General features: G+C 36.4%; 3 protein-coding genes across 3 annotated transcripts; 1 reads left to right on the top strand and 2 right to left on the bottom strand.

Moving 5' to 3' along the window:
* Window positions 1-521: 521 nt before the first annotated feature.
* Window positions 522-2,041, top strand: LOC103948203. The gene is made up of 3 exons (XM_009359200.3): window positions 522-1,429; window positions 1,600-1,641; window positions 1,750-2,041. The coding sequence occupies exons 1-3, from the start codon at window positions 622-624 to the stop codon at window positions 1,875-1,877; spliced, it is 978 nt and encodes a 325-aa protein (XP_009357475.1). The 5' UTR covers window positions 522-621; the 3' UTR covers window positions 1,878-2,041.
* Window positions 2,042-2,385: 344 nt separating this feature from the next.
* Window positions 2,386-4,078, bottom strand: LOC103948310 (putative pectate lyase 2). The gene is given in 4 exon segments (XM_009359317.2): window positions 2,386-2,852; window positions 3,011-3,104; window positions 3,368-3,808; window positions 3,811-4,078. Coding segments are annotated over 4 exon segments (1,161 nt in total). The 3' UTR covers window positions 2,386-2,494.
* Window positions 4,079-17,446: 13,368 nt separating this feature from the next.
* On the bottom strand, window positions 17,447-18,311 carry LOC103948311 (stigma-specific STIG1-like protein 2). The gene has a single exon (XM_009359319.3). It carries the CDS (start codon window positions 18,168-18,170, stop codon window positions 17,718-17,720), a length of 453 nt encoding a protein of 150 aa, XP_009357594.1. The 5' UTR covers window positions 18,171-18,311; the 3' UTR covers window positions 17,447-17,717.
* Between the last annotated feature and the right edge of the window lie 1,389 nt (window positions 18,312-19,700).

Raw genomic sequence — 19,700 nt, forward strand, 5'->3', positions numbered from 1 at the left:
GTGCTACACGGCTACTCTACTATAGTTTCTACAAACACTTCCATGAAACATGATCACTTATTAGAATTCATTTTCCCTGGCATGCATGCTGACTTGAAACAATAGGGTTAGGGAACTTTGGTAGGGCAAACCGCACCAAAAAAAAAAAATCATCCGTATATAAGCTATATATTAAAAATAATAAAATAATAAAAACAAAAAACTCTATATAAATCACAAGTCTTGCGCTTCAAGAATTATATATGATTCCCCGTAAGATGAGAAAATTCTAACTCGCAAGTAAATACAATACCCATAGAAAAAGAAAACCTAAATAGGATTATATTCTAATTCTATCATAATTGCTTGGTCAAAATGTACATTCTCTCTTAATAAACTCCCATAAAGCAAAAGCACCAAGCAAGCAAAACCAGTCACAAAGCATAAATAAAAGCAGATAAAGTAAAAGGGAAAAAGAGAAAAAGACATTAAAGTGAACACCAATAATCAGTAGATCCTTCTCCCTTTTACTTATGTAATCACACTTCACTTTACTCATCCTTGCTACTTTGCTTGAACTGCCAAATTTTTGTTGGGATGTATACCATCACCCAAGCTAAACCTAGCTAGCTAGCATCTCTCATGTCTCCTGTAACAACTCCTATGCCGTTTGCCCTGCTCATTTTCCTCACCCTTCCGTTTCTCAGCCACACAGCACCTCAAGCCAGCATCTGCAGAACTTCCTGTGGCAACATTCCCATCAACTACCCTTTTGGCATCGATGAAGGCTGTGGGAGCCCTTACTACAAAAACATCCTCGTATGCTCCGAATCCTCTAAACTCGAACTCCGAACACCTTCAGGAAGATACCCCGTTAAATCCATAAGCTACTCCGACCCTCACATTCTTCTCACCGATCCCTTCATGTGGAATTGCCTTGACGGTGACGCATTCCGAGTGACAAGGCCTTTTAGCCTCGACACCAGCACACATTTATCTCTCTCCCCTCAAAACGACTACCTTTTCTTTAATTGTAGTGAACAAAATGTGATCATTGAGCCAAAGCCTGTGTTTTGTGAGAGGTTTCCGGAGCGGTGTGACTCGTCGTGTGACAGTTCTAGTTATCTTTGCAGGCACTTGCCTGAGTGTGCCTCGGCGTTGAGGACAAGTTCTTGCTGCTCTTACTATCCCAAAGCCACTGAGTCTCTGAGGTTAATGTTGAAGTATTGTGCTACTTATACTAGTGTGTATTGGAGAAACACTGGTGAAAACCAACCGGATGATCAAGTCCCCGAATATGGAATTCGCGTCGATTTTGATATTCCGGTGACCACCCGTTGCCTTCAGTGTCAGGACACATCTAAAGGAGGTGGGACATGTGGATTCGACACAAAAACACATAACTTCATGTGCTTGTGTGGCAGAGGAAATGTCACTACTTATTGTAAAGGTAATTCTTTGATCTATTTAGCCTTGTGGTTAGAGTGAATAGGGTGATGGGAAGGAGTAGGCTAAGTTCAGGTTCAAAACCCTCCTATGTAACTAAAAAAGTTTTTGAGTCATTACTTTGTATCAAACATTAATTTCCTTCTCATAATTTTTTTAATTACAATGATGCAGATCATAGCTTTTCTCAGCATAGGAGGAATGGAGTACTTGCAGGTGATTCACTTCTGAGATTTTGCACAAATAAAATTTCATAAATTCAAGTATAGCTTGGATGTTGTGTGCTTAACTATAAGTTGGATTTGTATTTTGTTAATGTTGCAGGGACGATTAGTGGAGTGACAGTTGCAGGAGCCTTTGGAGTTGGAGCTGGAATTTGGTACATGAAAAAAGTGAGAGCTAAAGCACCAGTAACATGTGGGGTTCAGAGCAATGAGAATAGGCTTTTCTAAAGGCACTAACCAAAGTAAAACCATCCACCTTTCTTTACTTTTTCTAATTTTTTAATCGCTTTTTGCGCATCGACATGCTTTCTATTGTCTCTTAATTCTTCTCTTGTTTATACAACATTGAGACAATAAATGATACCGTGTGAGTAATTTTTCTGTGTGAGCAATCTAGTGGTGTTGTATCATTTGTATTACTATTGAAATATCAACAATGCCGTACGCTAACATTTTAACACTCAAATTCTTGATAAGAAAACCTCATACACTGCAAGAAAAATTGACAATAGCTACTTAATGCTTTTCATCGCTATTGTCACATTTTCTTGTAGTAATGTTAGTAGTCGTCTTACAAAAAATTTTTTGGATCAGAGACATATCATGCAACCTAATAATTAAAAAGTTCACTGATTCCTCACTCTATGTAGTGCCATCTCTAACATTGTGTAGGAACACCAATTGGATAGACTCACAACACAGACAACAAATTGTCTGTCCAGTTTGATAATAGAGATCCAAGAAGCTAATGTACGCACAGAGCTTCAATTACAGAAAACTTAAAGGGTAGGACCAAAAATGGCAAAAAAAAAAAGGTTGGAAAATGGTCTATATAGCAAAGTAAATTAACATGCTTTGCCACCAATGCAGCCCAGAGGACCTGCATTTGAGGTTAAAGCAGGAACCATGGCTCCTGGAGAGACCTTAAACGATTGCGTTCGAGAGTAAAGTGGATAGCAGCTTCCATATCCAGATTGAACAAAAAAAGCACCATTTTTGAACACATCCCCTGAAGATCTCCATTTCCAATTATTCCAACTGTCTCCAGCCTCTCTCTTTGTAACCTGTTTGGCAAAAGGAGTCTCAGGAGCTATGAAGTAGTTCCCTTCACTGAAAATTGTTGGATTGGCGCTGCCTCCTACGGCATACATCTTCCACTCCTTGTATAAATTGTTGGCCACATGCGCATACCCAAACCTAACCCTATTGTTTTCACAAAAAAACAACGACATAAGATAATCTGCATTAATACAGACTTCATTCAATTGTTAGTGATAATTAAACAATGTACTATCATGTACTTCTCTCTGTTCAAGGAGAGGAGTATATGCAACCCATTGCAGGTAAGTTATTGCGCTCACCTTGGCATCCTTTCAGTAAGGCCAGCCCCAAAACGGTTGAAGGCTATTGTGACTCTCATATTTTTATCTTCACTAAAATTGTCATTGTGACCAAAGCAGCATCACCTGAAATTAAAGCACAGCCTGGTTAGGTTACATTCGAAACATAACAACTAGCCTCAATTTAGTGGTTTCCTCCACTGAACGTTGGACGAGGTCTCATGTATGAATTCCCTCGGGTATTGACAATTACACAAAATACGAACCCACTAGATAAATTGTGCAATTAATTAACCCAAACCCAAATGCAATCAACTCAAGCAAAGAAAATAAAACGCTCAATAATGAAAAATTAATTCATAACATCATAATTAACTTTTATGCTTACTTTGTCATGCTGAGAGAAATAGTTGTTTGTGATGGTGACGGCAGTGGAAGCATGGGTGACATCAAGGAGGCCATCTGTGCTACGAGCTAGGAAGCAATGGTCAATCCAAACATGCGATGAAGCAAAGACAGATATGGCGTCTCCGTCGCTCCCTAGACGTTGCCCTACATGTGTAGGAGTGCTCCTAACATTCCCACCCTTCCCAGGCTTACAATCATGAATGCTTAATCCATGTATAATGACGTGGCTAACGCCCTGCACCGTTATGCATGGTCCGTACGCAATTTCAACTTTAGCCCCTCTACCATCTATGGTCTTGAAACTATTCATAATGAGTTCATTTTTGAGCGTGATGACCATATCCTTGGCAAAAACGATCCATAATGGCTGCGTTTGGATCACCCCGTAACGGAGTGAGCCGGGTGCAGGGTTGGGTCATCATCTGAGGTCGTGACTACATAAGTACCCCCGTATTTTCCTCCCAACGCGTCTTTGCCGAAGCCTACTGCGCAGTTGGCCAACGCGCGGCGGTTGGTGGCCCAATTGGACTTTGTGCGCCAACACGAGTCTACCACGTTCATGATGTTTTTGGGAGTGATTTTGGGGGTGGTGTAGTAGTCTGGGGAATAGGCTTGAAATGTTGGAGCAATACAAGTTAAGAAACATAAGAGCAATAATATGAGAGGGGCTAGGGAGGCCATGGTTAATTATGAGTTGAATAAGAAAAGGAACTGAATTAGGAGGATATATAGAAAGAATCAAATAGAGTGATGATGAATGAGAAGATGGTGCACACGATTAGTTTATGAGTGCTTTCGCTTATGTATTGGTACGTAAGATTTTTGGGTCTACACAAAACGTGGTTGCACGAGCTAAGGCTGGTTCACTTTCTATTTTATATATCCCTTAGCTAGGGATTTATATTTCAGTGAAAGGTGAGGGGCACGTAAAAATTTCGGCGAGGTCTACCTCTATTTTTATTTATTTTTTAATTTTTAAATTTTTTAAATTTCTTGATAGAATGATATATTTATACAAAAAAGTGGGGAGTTAATTTGAACTAATATAATTGGTTGGTTTGAATTTGTCATTCACAGAAGTCATAAGGCTTCCACTTACAAGTGAGAGGACTATCACTAACCGTAATATTAATTTATTAAATAACCAAAGAGGCCTGTTAAGATTTATTAAATAACCAGAGAGGCCTATTAAGATTATAAATATAATAATCTCTTAAACTGTCAAGGAAGGTAAAATTTGATACTAGTATCGAAGAGTTGGATACATAGGATGGATATTGTGGGGATATATACTATATTCTTTCTTTCTCTAGGGATATATACTATATTCAAGGAGAGAATAATTGAACCTTGTTAACTACATTGTAAAAGATGAAGAATTGGTACAGAGGAAGAGGAAAATGATAGAGAAACAAGAGAGATTCTAGAGAGAGAGTTTAGAAAGAGAAATATGATTTGTATTGATTGATTGAATGAAGGTTACACAACTGTTTTTATAAGAGAAAGCCTAACTACTCTAACCAAATACTAACCAACTTACTAAGCTAACTATATTTCTAACTGTATTGCTGACTTGAATACTTAATACTCCCCCCTAATCTCAACTGGGGAAACCCATTTTGAGATTGGAAAAACATTTGCAATCAATGCTATGAAACCAGAAAACAGAACACAAAGTTGAACCATCTGCAATCTTGCAATTCCACAGCAAAGTGTCAAATAGCAAACACTTAAATATGGACAAATGGGCGCACTGTAGAGAAACTTCAAAACAATTGGAGATAGGGTTCAAGAGTTATGGTATTGATCATTGTGCAACTTCATTTGATGAGATGGCTAATTGGCTGAAATACAGAAGGACCACAACCTATGTAGCAAGGGGTATAGAGTTCCCAAAAGACAAGATTGCAGGGAAGATGGCTCGAGGAAAGAAATTGATGTCCAATAGTCACGTCACATAGAACATCCTTACCCTGATTGCCTAATGAATTTTCAAGTGGTATAATATCTGGCTGTGACTATTCTTTACCAAATCCAAGAACTGAAGCACCGTCTTCTTTTAACTACACTGGTTTTTCATTTCTTTGCTTAGTCTTGCGTTGTCTTTTCTTTTTAGCAAGCACATCATTTGAATTCTCACCACGACAAACCAAACCCACAAAGTTCTGCTCACTAATAACACTTGTTGATAAGCACATATGCTATATACTTGCTCATATAAAAATCCAATATTCCCATCCAAAACATCCAATACTCCACTGCCTCTCACAGGAGTTTCAATCAAAGAACAACCTCTTATAAAATTGTAACACACCCTCTGGCCGGTTATAACAATTTCTTACGGGATTACCCTTCGTGAGATTTACCATCAACAACTTCATTTAGCATTGGATTCGGCCTTTAAAAACAGAAAAATAACAAACTATAGTGTGGCATCTGCCTTAACTATAGTACTACTCTTAATAATGGCTTCGCCCTTCATAATTTCAACAATAGAAAATTCACATTTATGTAGGATTACCCTTTGTGGCATTTACCTACTCACATCACGGAATTACCCTTCATGGTATTTACCGTTAACAACTTCTTCTACCCTTCATACGATTTACCTATTCACATCACGGAATTACCCTTCGTGGGATTTACCGTTAATAATTTCTTCAAACTTCATCGTATATCCAGACTTTTTGTAGATTCATGCTAACAATTGAGTTGGTTAGACTCAACATTATAGGCTATAATAAAGAAAATACTGCACCATTCCTTCAATTAGCATTATAGAAACCCAGAATGCTCCAGTTAATGAGATGCATATGGAGGCAAAATCAGGGGACCCCTCTACCGTTGATGGGGCATCAATATTAATGTCAATGTCAAATGTGTCAAATGACTTGTCATTAGTTCCAAAACCTGCTAAAGTTGGTGACAAGCTGTAATAAGATGCAAAGATGACTTTTCTTCCTTCTGCCAGTCCAGGTTCAGATGACCATACTCTAGACATTGTGATGAAATAGAGTATGAGTTGCAGAAAGATCAAACCCAATAAACTAGCGGAATATCAGTGAAGCAGAGAAAGAACTGGACACCACCATACAAATTGCACAATCTAGCAATGACCAATATTCTTGAATCGAAAAATCCCAAATATCACAAACATTGATCTTGACAGCAAGAATCTTGAAAGCAAATATCACAAACAATTGGAAGAACCCAGAAAAGACGAACAAGCGGAGTGTAAATTCAATATACCACTCTTTGGCTATCAGCCTTACTAATTGACAAAATAGCGAACATTTTCTTACTGGAACATTTAATCAAACAGATTATGTGCACTGTGAAAACCAGAAATCAAGAACCTAATAAGAACTTCAATCTTGAGCCAAAGAACGCAGAGGAAGCAAACTAGAAACCTTGGCGAATCAATCTACTGACTAGCAATAACCATGGCTTTCCTTTCTCGTTCACACACACTGAGAAATCCAAGATTGAGCAAAATCCAAGTGAGAAATGGCGGTGGGTTTTTCTCTAAACGCCGCAGTTCGGCTTCCCTCAATGACCCACGAAGATGATATGGTCAGGCACTCATTGGTCTCCACAAAGATGACGACCTAGAAGACGACTGAGTGGGAGAAGACATCAGAGAGGAAGAGGTGCCGTCGCAGAGGTAAAACACCAGAATCAAGCTGCCGGAAAAGGTGCTCAAGACTGTTAGTATCAAGGCAGAGATGAAGAATGGTGTGCTGAAGGTGGTTGTTCCAAAGGTGAAGGAAGAGGAGAGGGCTGACGTCTTCCATGTGAAGGTCAAGTAGTGGTGTCGTACTGGTCTAGTCAGCTTCTTCTTGAAACCCAGAGGAAAAACCCCAAAACTAAACACAAAACCCTCGATGGAAAAAATCCAAAGACCAAAAATAAGAACTATGAATACGGAAGCATAAACGATTAAATACGCGGAAATGATAGAAAGTAATGAGAGAAGAGGAATTGACCACCAAGATCCATGGTGTGAGCCTTGGTGGCTCTGATACCATGTTAACTACATTGTAAAAGATGAAGAATTGGTACAGATGAAGAGGAAGACGATAGAGAGAAACATGAGAGATTCTAGAGAGAGAGAGTGTAGAGAGAGAAATATGATTTGTATTGATTGATTGAATGAAGGTTACACAACTGTTTTTATAAGAGAAAGCCTAACTATTCTAACCAAATACTAACCAACTTACTAAGCTAACTGTATTTCTAACTGTATTACTGACTTATATACTTAATAAACCTAACTAATTAGCATTTGGAGTGGGCTACTTGGAGATTTTTGTTATAGGTATTAGTGTGATGTATTATTTTGCGTGTTATAATAAGAATGATATGTGATGTATATCAAATGGTAGAGTGAATGAAAGATCTTGTTGAAATGCACAAATAAGAGCAACAAAAATAAAGATTTGCAAATTTGAATTATAGTATCTAATTTGCGCCCATGAGTTCATCGTTTCTAAGAAAATGACTACGCACATCAATCTCACAAAAGTGCCATGATCATGAAGGATTTTTCGACCAAATTATTCATTTTTTATAATTTTTAATTTAGGGTTTAAGTTTTCGGGACGCTTTAAGTATTTTTATTTGTTTGATCCTTTTACTATTTGGACTCTTAAAAGTCTAGGGCTAAGAAACATTATAAAATATGACATTTAGGTGTTGGGTTTGTCCTCTTTCATTTACCATTCAGTAAATTTTGAGGTTTTCTCATTTGTCGTGGTGGAATCCAATTTACTTGTTCTCTAAGGCATTTATTTGATATCCTTCTCTTCGTCATGTTGCATCAACATGGTTGATAATATCCCTTAAAGAATAAATTAATATGCACCAGCCACACACCCCAAAAAAAAAAATCATTAAAAAATCATAAATTTATTTTGCGATAAATTTCGAGAACAACTAAATCAAAGAAAAAACTAAATAAACAGTAAATGACAAAGCCCATGTCGATGCTTACTAGCAAGCTAGCCATTATTCGAGTCCGCGCGCACAAGCAAACACACAGAAACTCATGACCTTACCCAAACCCCTTCCAATTACAGACAGTTGTACTTTGAGAAAAACATACATAAATCATTAACTCAATTAGTACCATAGGGAAGCACACAGACACATATTCATACATATTGTGATGATTTCTAAGCATAGTCGCAAAACCCTTTTTGGCAAGAAGTGCCTATCTTGCAACGGTTGGAGCACTTGCCACAGTTTTGATGGTCGGACATTGGTTTGACACAATTAGAGTTGCAGCACATCTCTGAACTGGTGCATCTCTTCCCACAAACCCCGCAGTTGAATGCGTCTGTCCTCACATCGGCACAAACATTGTTGCAACAATCTGGCCCTCGGCTACCTTTTGTGGCACTGCAAGCACGAGGGTTTTGGCCACATCCTCCCCGACCCGCCGAACTATTCGAGGCAAGGAACCGGCTTCTTATGATCTCCTGGTGAATGCTGCTTCTTCGTGGTTATTTGGTGTTGCAGAGAGAGTAGTGGCTAAAGCCATGATCAGCATGGCTAGCATAAACAAAACATTGAGAGAATATTTCATTATTTTAGTATGTCAGAATTGGTGTGTTTGTGTGTGTACAAATTGAAGAGAATATATATCAAAGTATATATGAATGCTTAGTGTGGATGTGAAGAAGAATTGCAGGGGCAGAGGAAGTATAAATAGAGAACCTGCTGCCCTAGGATTTCATGATATTGATCAACGTGGGGATTCTTATTGCAGGTGTTTTTTTTCTTCTGTTTTTTTGCTGTCTACAATATTGCATGAATTTGTATATTGGTTCTGTGCCATTTTGATTGGTTGGTCTAATTATTTAAAAGGGCCACAAAACGTCAATTCAGCATACAAAGTTGGGCTTCCAGAGAACATGTTGTACTGCATATAGGTGAATATGAACAAAATACATGCATGCAATAACATATATAATTACATATTTATCATTATTGGTAAGCAGGTTGGGCAAGCCGCTTATTAATTTTCTTGGCAAGCTCATGCTTATATATATTCTGTATTTGTTTTTTTTTTTTTGGTAAAATAATATGTATGTGTTTTAATTGTGGTGATTACCAAGGCTGCAGAGCAAAAGTCTACAACTCGGATCCCCTAGCAATGAAAAATGGGTGATGTGATTTATACTTCATTTGTCACTTGCTTTTACGTTTGATGTTCACATTATAACAGAGTTATATCTAAGGTTTTCAAATTTTCTAAGCTATTGTAACTAATCTCGTAATCTCTCTTTTTGGTTTTTTGGCGGTGGCATTTGTGGAAATATATCTTAATTTTTATCATTTGACACTAATTTGGGTAATTTTTATTCATGCACCAAAGTACAACATACTTTTTTTATGTAAAGTAGGACAGTACTATTCCAGAGCAATTTTTGAAAAGAAAAAAAAAAACATTCTGGTGCCACATACTTCTAGTTACGATTTCCACTCCACACTTGGTTGTAATAATGATTAAATTATTAAAAAGACTACCTTAGCAATGTTGTTAGCTAATAGAGAAGAAGTATTATTTGGACCGACTTTTCATATAAATATATATATATATATAATTTTTTTTGTCAAATGATCAATTTTATTAAATTCTAATAAAAACATTTACATCTTCTACAAGAATATTAAAAATAAATTCAGGATCATAAGCATCCTATATGAACAAACCACTACGCGAGGTAGCATAGGAAGCCACTGCATGGGCAGCAAGGTTGCCACTCCGTTGAACATACATAAACTTCACCTCTCTAATATGAGATGCCAAATTCTGAATATAAAAAATGAAGCATTCCAAGTTTGCATCAATTGAGCATTCCCCATTTATCTTGTTGATCAGAGATAGAGTATTATACTCTATCTCTACCATCTCATAATGCATGTCCCTACACATCACCAAAGCTGCACGAATATATATTTGGCATATGCTGTTTTAGCAAGTACTATATATTTTTTCCTTTATTTTTGGGCGAATATATTAATTCATTTTCTAACAGTTATATTCCCATTTCTTTGCAAAGAAAGTTGTCCCCGCACCAGGCGGCACTTGTTCCATTAATTGTCCCATTATAACTAGAGATAAATTTTTAATATGTTCAGGAATATGAGACAATACGTCATATGTTATTCTATGAATGGAAAGAAGTTTTTTTTTCAAGTGTATCTCCATTTGTATAAAAACACGTGACATATGTGCACGTGTTCCATGTACAAAAAAATAATAAAAATAAAAAATCCTTCCATTCCCCCCTTCTTCTTCTTCTTCTTTTTTTTTCATTTTTTTTTTTTTTTTTAGCGACAATAGAAATTTCATTAATCAAAACAAGTTGATTACAACTCAACACAAACAGGGGACAACAAGCCAGCCCCTCATAAAGATAATCAACCATTACATTTTAGCACAAAAAGGTCAGACAGCAAGTCTGGCAGTTCCTCGAACCAAGATCGAAAACTCTCATAATGTAGAGGTCGATTAAGCCACATCAAGATCAACATCTTATATTAGCCACATCAAGTTCAACATCTTATATTAACTTTTTTAAGAGCAGTTCCACTGTGGGCAATAACCCAATGGACTGGCTCTTAAACAGGGCCAGATAACCCGAGCAATGAGGTCCAGCATGTGCTGGCGATTGAGCTTGAGCGAGCCCGAGGGAGAGGTCTGGCACAAGTAGCCGGCTCGAGAGCCCGAAGGCCAAGTGACGCAAGGCTGACGTCTGGGCGACATCAACCACGTGGTGGACGAGCCTGGATAGAGTCGAAGAGCAGCAACATCCTGATGCGGTGGTGGACAACTCTTCTCGGAGGTCGATCTCGACGCTGGTGAAGCCGATATCCTGGAAACAGAGGACGAGCTTCTTGTTGACGCGAGAGGCGACCTTGGCGTCCCAGAAGGCTTGGGAGCGAGGGAAGTGGTTGAGATTGGATCGGTAGCGGGCAACAAACTCTTGCTCGGAGGAGGAGGCCATAGCTATGATTGAGGAGTTGTTGTTGTTGAGGCTCGTCACCTGTGCTGTGATTTTGCGGCATGAGAGCACCAGGCGGAGGAAGTGGTGGTTTCTGGACATTGCAATTTGCAGAGAGTGATAAAAACAGAAAGAGACGGAACTGGGAACTATTCGATTCTATTATGTTCAATTCTATTGAGTCATCGCTGGGTGGTGTTTGGGTTTCTGCTTTACTTTTCTTAAAAAAATTATTTTGTATTATTTTATAAATAAAAAATACTATTATCGTATTGCCTATTGTCAGAGCTATTCAGTATAGGGTGGAGATGTAAAAGGCAGTTACTATTTATTAAGAGCAGTTACTGTTCACTGGTGGATTAAATAGTGAATAGCCCTAGGGGGCCTTAGCAACGGTGGAGTTGCTCTAAAAAGAGAAAAAGACAAATAGAAAGTGTGAGAGGCAGAGAGGTGTTCAATCCCACATCGGCCAAAGGGCCAAAAGAAGAAGAGTTTAAATAGAATTACTCTACTCTAACAAATACCAAGGCGTTTTGTGATAAAATCCCACACCTGACGGATTGGGCAGGTGGTAATTGTCAAGTTAGGAATAGTATCGATATTGTTGGAGTGGGGCCCTCGGCCCACCGACTTGAAAAATTCAACATGGTATCAAAGCTAAGGGATGGGCTCGTATAGCCATGTGATTGGGTGGTTCCCCTTTGGCCCCGCACAATAAGTCCCGACATGGCTCCAAGTAGGGCCAAGAGTGCCACGTGATTGGTGGGTCCCTGTGTGATGGGTGAGTCTCAACTTGACTCCACGTGGTTGCCGATGTGTGAATCTCCACGTGTGACCCACACCAATAAGGTCTCACGTGCGGGGGTGTGTTGAATCCCACATCGGCCAGAGGGCCAGAAGAGTTTAAATAGAATTACCCATCTAACGAATACCGAGGCATTTTGTGATAAAACCCCATATCTGATGAATTGGGCAGGTGATAATTACCAAGTTGAGGACAATATCGGTGTTGTTGGAGTGGGACCCTCGACCTATGGACCTGAAAAATTCAACAAGAGGGAAGAAAAGAGAAATTGAAGGAAAGAGGATCATACTCCAAATCTTGGAAAACCATCCCAGTGCCACCCCTATAGCTATGTGCTTAGCCTTATCGTAGTACGGTAGTGGCTGCTTCATTTGCGGGGATAGAAGTAATAGATTAGATGATTAGATAAGATGGATTCGTTATTTCATATGGCTTCGATCGATTTCCTTGTATATGATTACTTAGATTTCTTATAATCAAGAAGCTCTTTCTTAAGGCCTTCCGCTCGAGGTGTATAAATAAAATGACTCTTTTGCTTTTAATGGTGTTGATACCCTTAATACCCATATAATCGTCAAATTTTATCGTCCGACGTTATATAATAATGATGAGGTTACACAACAAAATTGTTACTCCATTAACTTTTACCGCTGAATTTTTTTGTTATAATATATAAAGGCATTTTGACATAAGGACCTTATGAATTTATGACATTTAGTCCCACACACCGCAACCTTCACATGAAGGCTGTTACAATATAACATGCACTAAGTTAAATACTGATTCAATGTCTGAAATACAAGACACGTAAGAATACACTGTAATCCTAAAAGTTTATTATCCAACATTACATAGTGATGACGAGATTGCATAATGATATTCTATTATTCAAACAATGTTGGTATTTGTAGCGTGAGCTTCTTGTTACTGTAAAGATGTAGGATATTATGAATGAACATCGTTAAATTACTAAATCATCATTATTCAGTTTTGTGCCTCCAACTTTTACGTTAAGGTTGTCACAACATTAATTATGTTAAATTTAAAGTTTAAACTATGTTGGGTTTTAGGTCAAACTTATATTTTCCATTGTAAGAAACGTAAAATTACATTATAATCACCAAAACTTATTGATTTCCTCTTCAGTTCAATTAATGAATGTTCTTTTTAATAGAATTCTATTTGTATTAGTACAAATCCTAGGTCATCATTTGTAGGTAGAAGGCACCACTCAGAAACACATTTCCATCTTGGAAAACAGAATCTACATATATAGCTAGCTTTACAAATTCTTTACTTTCTCTTTGTTTTGCATGAATTATTGTGGTTCTATATCTTGGTACTTTGCTTATATATATTATGGAAAAGATCCTTGTTGGATCTTTTTTTTGGGGATCTTAAGGATCTCGTGATCGTGACCGTTCATTGTATATCGTGCGGTCATAAATCATTTTAAAATTTAAAATTAAATATAAATAGCATCTAATGAAAACTAACTGCACAATATATGATGAACAGTCACAATCACGAGATTTCTAGGATTCCCAAGAAAAGGATCCTGCTAGGATCCTTTTCCATATATTATGACATCTAGACTTAAAAGAACGGAAGAAGGGTCGAAAGCATATATATTTATATAGCTAGCCATGTGCATAATTTATCTGTACTAGAAGTGACAAAAATCTGCTAATCGTACAATTTCGACGTCAACTAATTAATCACTTGTCCGGGTCTAACAACCATGTTCTATACTAGTTATTAACATTGATGTCAACGAGACCGTTTAAGGTTTTGCAACGTAGGTTTATGTGTTAGATAAAGAAAGGGGACTTGGTAGGTAGACCATTTTGGTTGCACAAATACACAAATCCATAACCTTAACCTTCACCTATCTCAAGTATATTTTCACATATTAAGATTAACTTAAATTAATGATGATCACAAACTATTCTATGACTTGTAACAAAACAAATACATAAATCATCGTTAAAGTAACAATTAATAGCTTAACACATATATATTAACTTGTGATCATCCTTATTGATTGAGAGTAGAAGTATATTCACTGATATCTAAGCATAGCTGCACATCCCAAGCGCACATGATCTGCCTTTTTTGCAATGGTTGTCACAGCTGCCACAGTGTTTCTTATCAGACATTGGGTTCACAAGATGACCGTGGCAGCATATCTGTGAGTGATGGCTTTTCACCCCACACTGGCCACAGTGGAGATTGTCCGTCTTCAAATCCACACATTTCTTGTGGCAACAATGAGTCCCTCCTCGACAAACCTTAGGGTTACTGTCGCAAGTCACGGCCCGACCCCGAGAAGCAAGGAAGCGGCTTATGCCTCTTAGAGAAGTCTTTTCTTGATTAAAGGTTTCACTGTTTGAAACATTAATACTGTTGTCTTCCTCGCCGAAGAAGGATTCTTCGAATTCTTCGTCTGGTGTTGCCGAGAGAGTAATGGCCACCAAAGCCATTAGCATCGCTAGCTGAAACAAAACCTTGAAGGATTTCATGTGATCTATTTGTGATTGGAAAAGAAGAATATAGAGTATTTGATATATAGTTTGGATGGATAAGCATGCAGGGCTTGAACATGTATATATATGTAGGGGATGGTGCACGAGGTTTGATGTACAAAAGTCATCAACGCGGGGAATATTGCATGGTTGGTCTACTATTCAAAAAGGCCATTAGCAAAATGTCATAATTCAGTAAACAAATGCAGGCTTCCAGAAAAAATTGTAACTTGTATATATTATTTCAAAATTAATTAGGTGAATAGGAACAAGAAACATGCATACTAAACAGATAATATATAGGCAGATTGCCGAAGCTCCTAGTTCATTTCATTGGCCGTATAATTTCTAGTTTGGTTTATGCAGCATGCTCTAGGGGTATGTTGATTTTCATCCTTTGATTAAGAGTTTTCTGAAAATATCTGACAGTTTAAGTACTTATAAAACGTGAAAATTCAATTACTACGATCTAATAGTATTCTTCTTTACTTGTAAGTGAGAGGTCTTAGGTTCGATTCTCGCTAAAAATAAATTTGAACCACGTTATTTCTTAGCCTACTTCCCCATTCTTAGTAGTTAGTATAGATACTACATAATATCGTTTGTTAAAAAAAAACCGTGACAATTCAATTACATTGTAAAGAATGGTGAGTAATTAAGGAAAATTGTACCATCCCTCACACACGTAATTAATACTCTAATTAACATTCTTTAATAATATATAGTCATATCAGTATTATAGAAAGCTTCAAGATTGTGCATCTAAACAAAACATCCTTGATATATCTCACTAGTATATTGACTAAGAAATTATTTAACAAAGGATTTAAAAAAATGTGACATTATTGTTTAATTGAATATACTAAAAAAAAAAAAAAAAAAAAAAAAGCCTTTTTCTGTAACACTTCAAATGGTATTTTCTACCCCACACTTAGTTATAGTGCATTATACATATTCGATAACGACTAGATAGCTATAGAGAATGTCGTTAGCAATTAAGAATCATTTTGACCAAACTAATTTTAATTTAATTTTTTGGGCATATGCTGTTTCAACTAGTTTTATTCGGGTTTCCCATTTTCTTGCAAAGAAAAAGTTGTCCCACCAACTGACAACTGTCTCATTGATCGATCATACCTTGCGCGGCGATATAGACATGATCTCATCCAATTAGATGCCCTGCTGGCTTTTTCTTTACAAATTAAATTCTTTTTAGGTCACTTAGTTCTACGATCTAGTGCAGTGGCGGAGTCACTGGGGACCAAGGTCGTGGCCTACCCTAAAATTTTTTAATTTGTAGTTTTTGTTTGTATACTTTTAGTTGGATATTCTGCATTCTTTGATTTATGTGCATTTGCTTCCAGCTTGCTTTATTGTGTTTCACTAATTGAGAAAAGAAAATATGTTTTACAAGTATTGTTATGAAACTAAAGGCATATATCAACTAGCCTTCCTTAGTTGATTCACTATTTTGCATGGTAGAGTGTTGTTTTACAATAAAACTACGCATAAATAAAATAGAGGAAGAATTTATCTAGAAAAATAATTTTCATAGCTGCAGTTTTGAGCCATAATTGTTAATTTTTGTTCAACTTGATTATAAGAACTTATAAACAAGTTCAGTGTTTACGATACAATTATCTCCAAAAAAAAAAAAAAAATTTGGTGATTCTTTACTCTCTTTTGATTAAAAATTTTCATTCCACTATAAAAAATGAGCCTTTTTCTCCCATTATTTATATTATTATTTTTTCAATTTCTTTCATAGGGCTTAGAGGCCCCTCCTAGCTTCAATTTTTGACTCCGCCATTGGTCTAGTGGTATTCCTCTTCATTTGTGAGAAGTCTTATATTTGATTCTCGCCAAAGACGAATTTGAACTAAATTATTGTTAGGCTATTATGAGGCTAAGCTCACCCCCTCTCGTTTATTATAGATAATATTATTTGTTCAAAAAATAAATAAATTTCCTTCTAGCATACGTACATTACCAAACTAATCAATTTGAACTGTGAACATGATCTCCACATAAGAACTTAATTAAATAGAAGATACTATTTCCCCTCATAATTGAGCGAGAAAGAGACCCACTTCATAATAACCTCTAAAATCAAGAATAAAATTAAAATATAATTTTAGTTCCATAATACATTAATCACCTCATTTTATTTAATTTAATTTTGATGTTTTAATTATTTCTCTTTTTCTTCCTAATTTTAACGTATTAATTATATTTCATCATAATTTTCATTTTCATTTCATTCATCGTAATATATTTAGTTAACTAATTTTTGTCATACAATATATTTTGATATACTTTGTCTTCTTCATTAGGTATAGTAAATTCATTATAATACATTTCGGGTGCATACATTTAGATACACACATTTCGGTACTACATTAATTCAATATAATATATTTCGGTATATACATTTCAGTACATACATTTTGGTACACACATTTAGGTACATTAATTTATTATAATACATTTCGGTACATATATTTAGGTACATTAATTCAATATATTACATGTCAATACTAACATTTCAGTGCATAAATTTTAGGTACATTAATTGAGTTTTCAAGTTTGAAGAATGTTAAATAAAATTTGGTCAAAAAATCATGTATATTAATTAATTTAAATATTTAATGGAAAACATTAAATAAAATACACATTAATTTGAATTAAGGACACATCAAGGTACCATAGTTAATATGTAATCTTACATTAATTTGAAAAACCTCTTTTTTTAAAACAATAACTTGGAGTACAAGCTAGAATATTTCTTAACATAAAAGAATTATACAGCACACAAGAACAAGGAAACAATCCTAACCCTAAGAGGAAATATAGAATCCAGGATGGATCCTCCTTCTCTTACAAATGATTTATTCCTTAATTACATTATAATAAAAGAAAAATCAAATTATAAAAAATAATTAATTGTTTAAGTCCCTCAAATGGTAACTTAAAGAATTTCATGCATAGCTGCACATCCCATAGACACATGAACTGCCTTTCTTGCATTTGTTGTTGCAGCTCCCACAGTTTTTCTTGTCAGACCTAGGGTTTACACACTTGCCCTTGCAGCATGTCTCCCCGTACTTGCATTTCTTCCCACACGTGCCACAGTTTACTCTGTCAGTGTTCGTATCCACACATTTCTTCTTGCAGCAATCTGGCCCTGCGCTGCCCGATGCCCGACAAACCCTAGGGTATTTGTCGCATGTAGTCACAGTGGCCCGAGAGGCAAGCAAGCGGCTTCTTCCCCTAAGAGAAGTGGTTTTATCTGATTGCATGCTTTTGGTTGCATCATCTGTATCTTTGATTTCCTCGTCCAAAAAGGATTCTTCTTGGTCCGTAGTTGCAGAGAGAGTAATGGCTAAAACCATTACCATGGAAAGAACAAGCAAAACCTTGAAGGCTTTCATGATGTTTTGGTTGCGTAGTTGGGTGTATTGTATATATAAAAGGAGATATTTTTAAAGGGAGAGAAGATGGTGAAACAAAGTACATATGTATGAATGTTTTGGATGGAGAAGCATATAGGGTTGGAGAAATATTTATAGAGAAGAATGAAAGGGGGCTATGGGTGGTATTAATTTGTAGAGTGTTCATCTACTTAATGGGTTGTCTAAATCAAAGGGCCACGAAGCGTTTAAGTAAACAAAGTTAGGTTTCGAAAGAAATATTGTACTCCAAATTAATTAGGTGGATATGAACTTACGAATAAGAAGATACAAATTTACTTGATGATAAAGTAGGCAGGTTAGGCTGTGGTTAGGCGGTGGTGTTCTCCTTATTTGCTTGGGTTAATCACACTCATGCATGCATAATATTGCATATATGTTGGTACTTACGTGAGCTCTAGCCCGCCTTCTTGTTATTTCAAGGGTCCAAGAAACCAAAGATAGTCCATTTTCCAAAGGGGGAAACCGTTACAGAAGCACTTGTTGAGCCTCTATGTTAAACTTTTTCCTACTTTAGTATACTTTTGGAATGACATAATTGACCATTGACCAATATATATAAGTGAAGAAACTTCGAGGAGGGTGACTACCCGAAGACTTCAATACCATCCAATTCGATTTCGTTAGCATAGATTTGGTTCTGGGAATAAGATTTTAAACACATGATAACTACAAGTTTTATTTTAAAACACAGCAAAGTCAACCAGAGAAAAAAAAGGGGATGTATATTCTTACACATCTCATTTTCCTTCTCACTCCTTCAAATTTCAATTTTTAAATAAAATTTTAAAATGTGTGTGAGATAAAATTGGATGTGTGGATATCCCAACCTTACTTCAATACATTGAAGCACTGCAGACACTGAAGTCAGAACAGTGCACCTACGAACATGGCTTCAACATTGGTAAAAAGGTTAATTAAGAAATGTAAGGCTGGTTAATGGCTTAAACATTTTAAAAAGAAATCTTTGGCACTACGCTGTTTTAAAAAGTTTTATCAAAAAACTTTGCTCGTTTTTCCCATTTCCTTGCAAAGAAATGTTCCCGTGCAACTATATATAGATGAACTCGTCGCACTATCTGTTAAAAGTGTAAATCCAATATCGATAAATTAGTCAAGAAATTTTGCATGCATGAATCTATAACGAGTTGGGGATCCACTCTATTGCGAATTATTATAGGTGAAATTTAACTACGTCAAATAATTAAAGAGACAGATCATTGATCTACTTCTAATTACATTGATATCATCTTAACTTACCCACTTATTGTTAGGTGTTGGATTTTATCACAAAATCCTATAGTGTTATTAGAAGTAGAACCATACATTTATAATTTCACAACGTGAAACTTATATTCAATATGTCCCCTCATGTGGGACCATCACATAATGGGCCACATGTGCAACCAATCCCACATCAGACATTAGCGTAGAAACATAATGTTACATTAATAATTAACTCGGCCACAACATAGACAATGTTATATTAAA

Source organism: the organism of the source record quoted next, unplaced genomic scaffold, assembly GCF_019419815.1.
Source record: "Pyrus x bretschneideri cultivar Hongxiangsu unplaced genomic scaffold, Pyrus_bretschneideri_v1 Contig33, whole genome shotgun sequence".
Classification (NCBI taxonomy): Eukaryota; Viridiplantae; Streptophyta; class Magnoliopsida; order Rosales; family Rosaceae; genus Pyrus; species Pyrus x bretschneideri.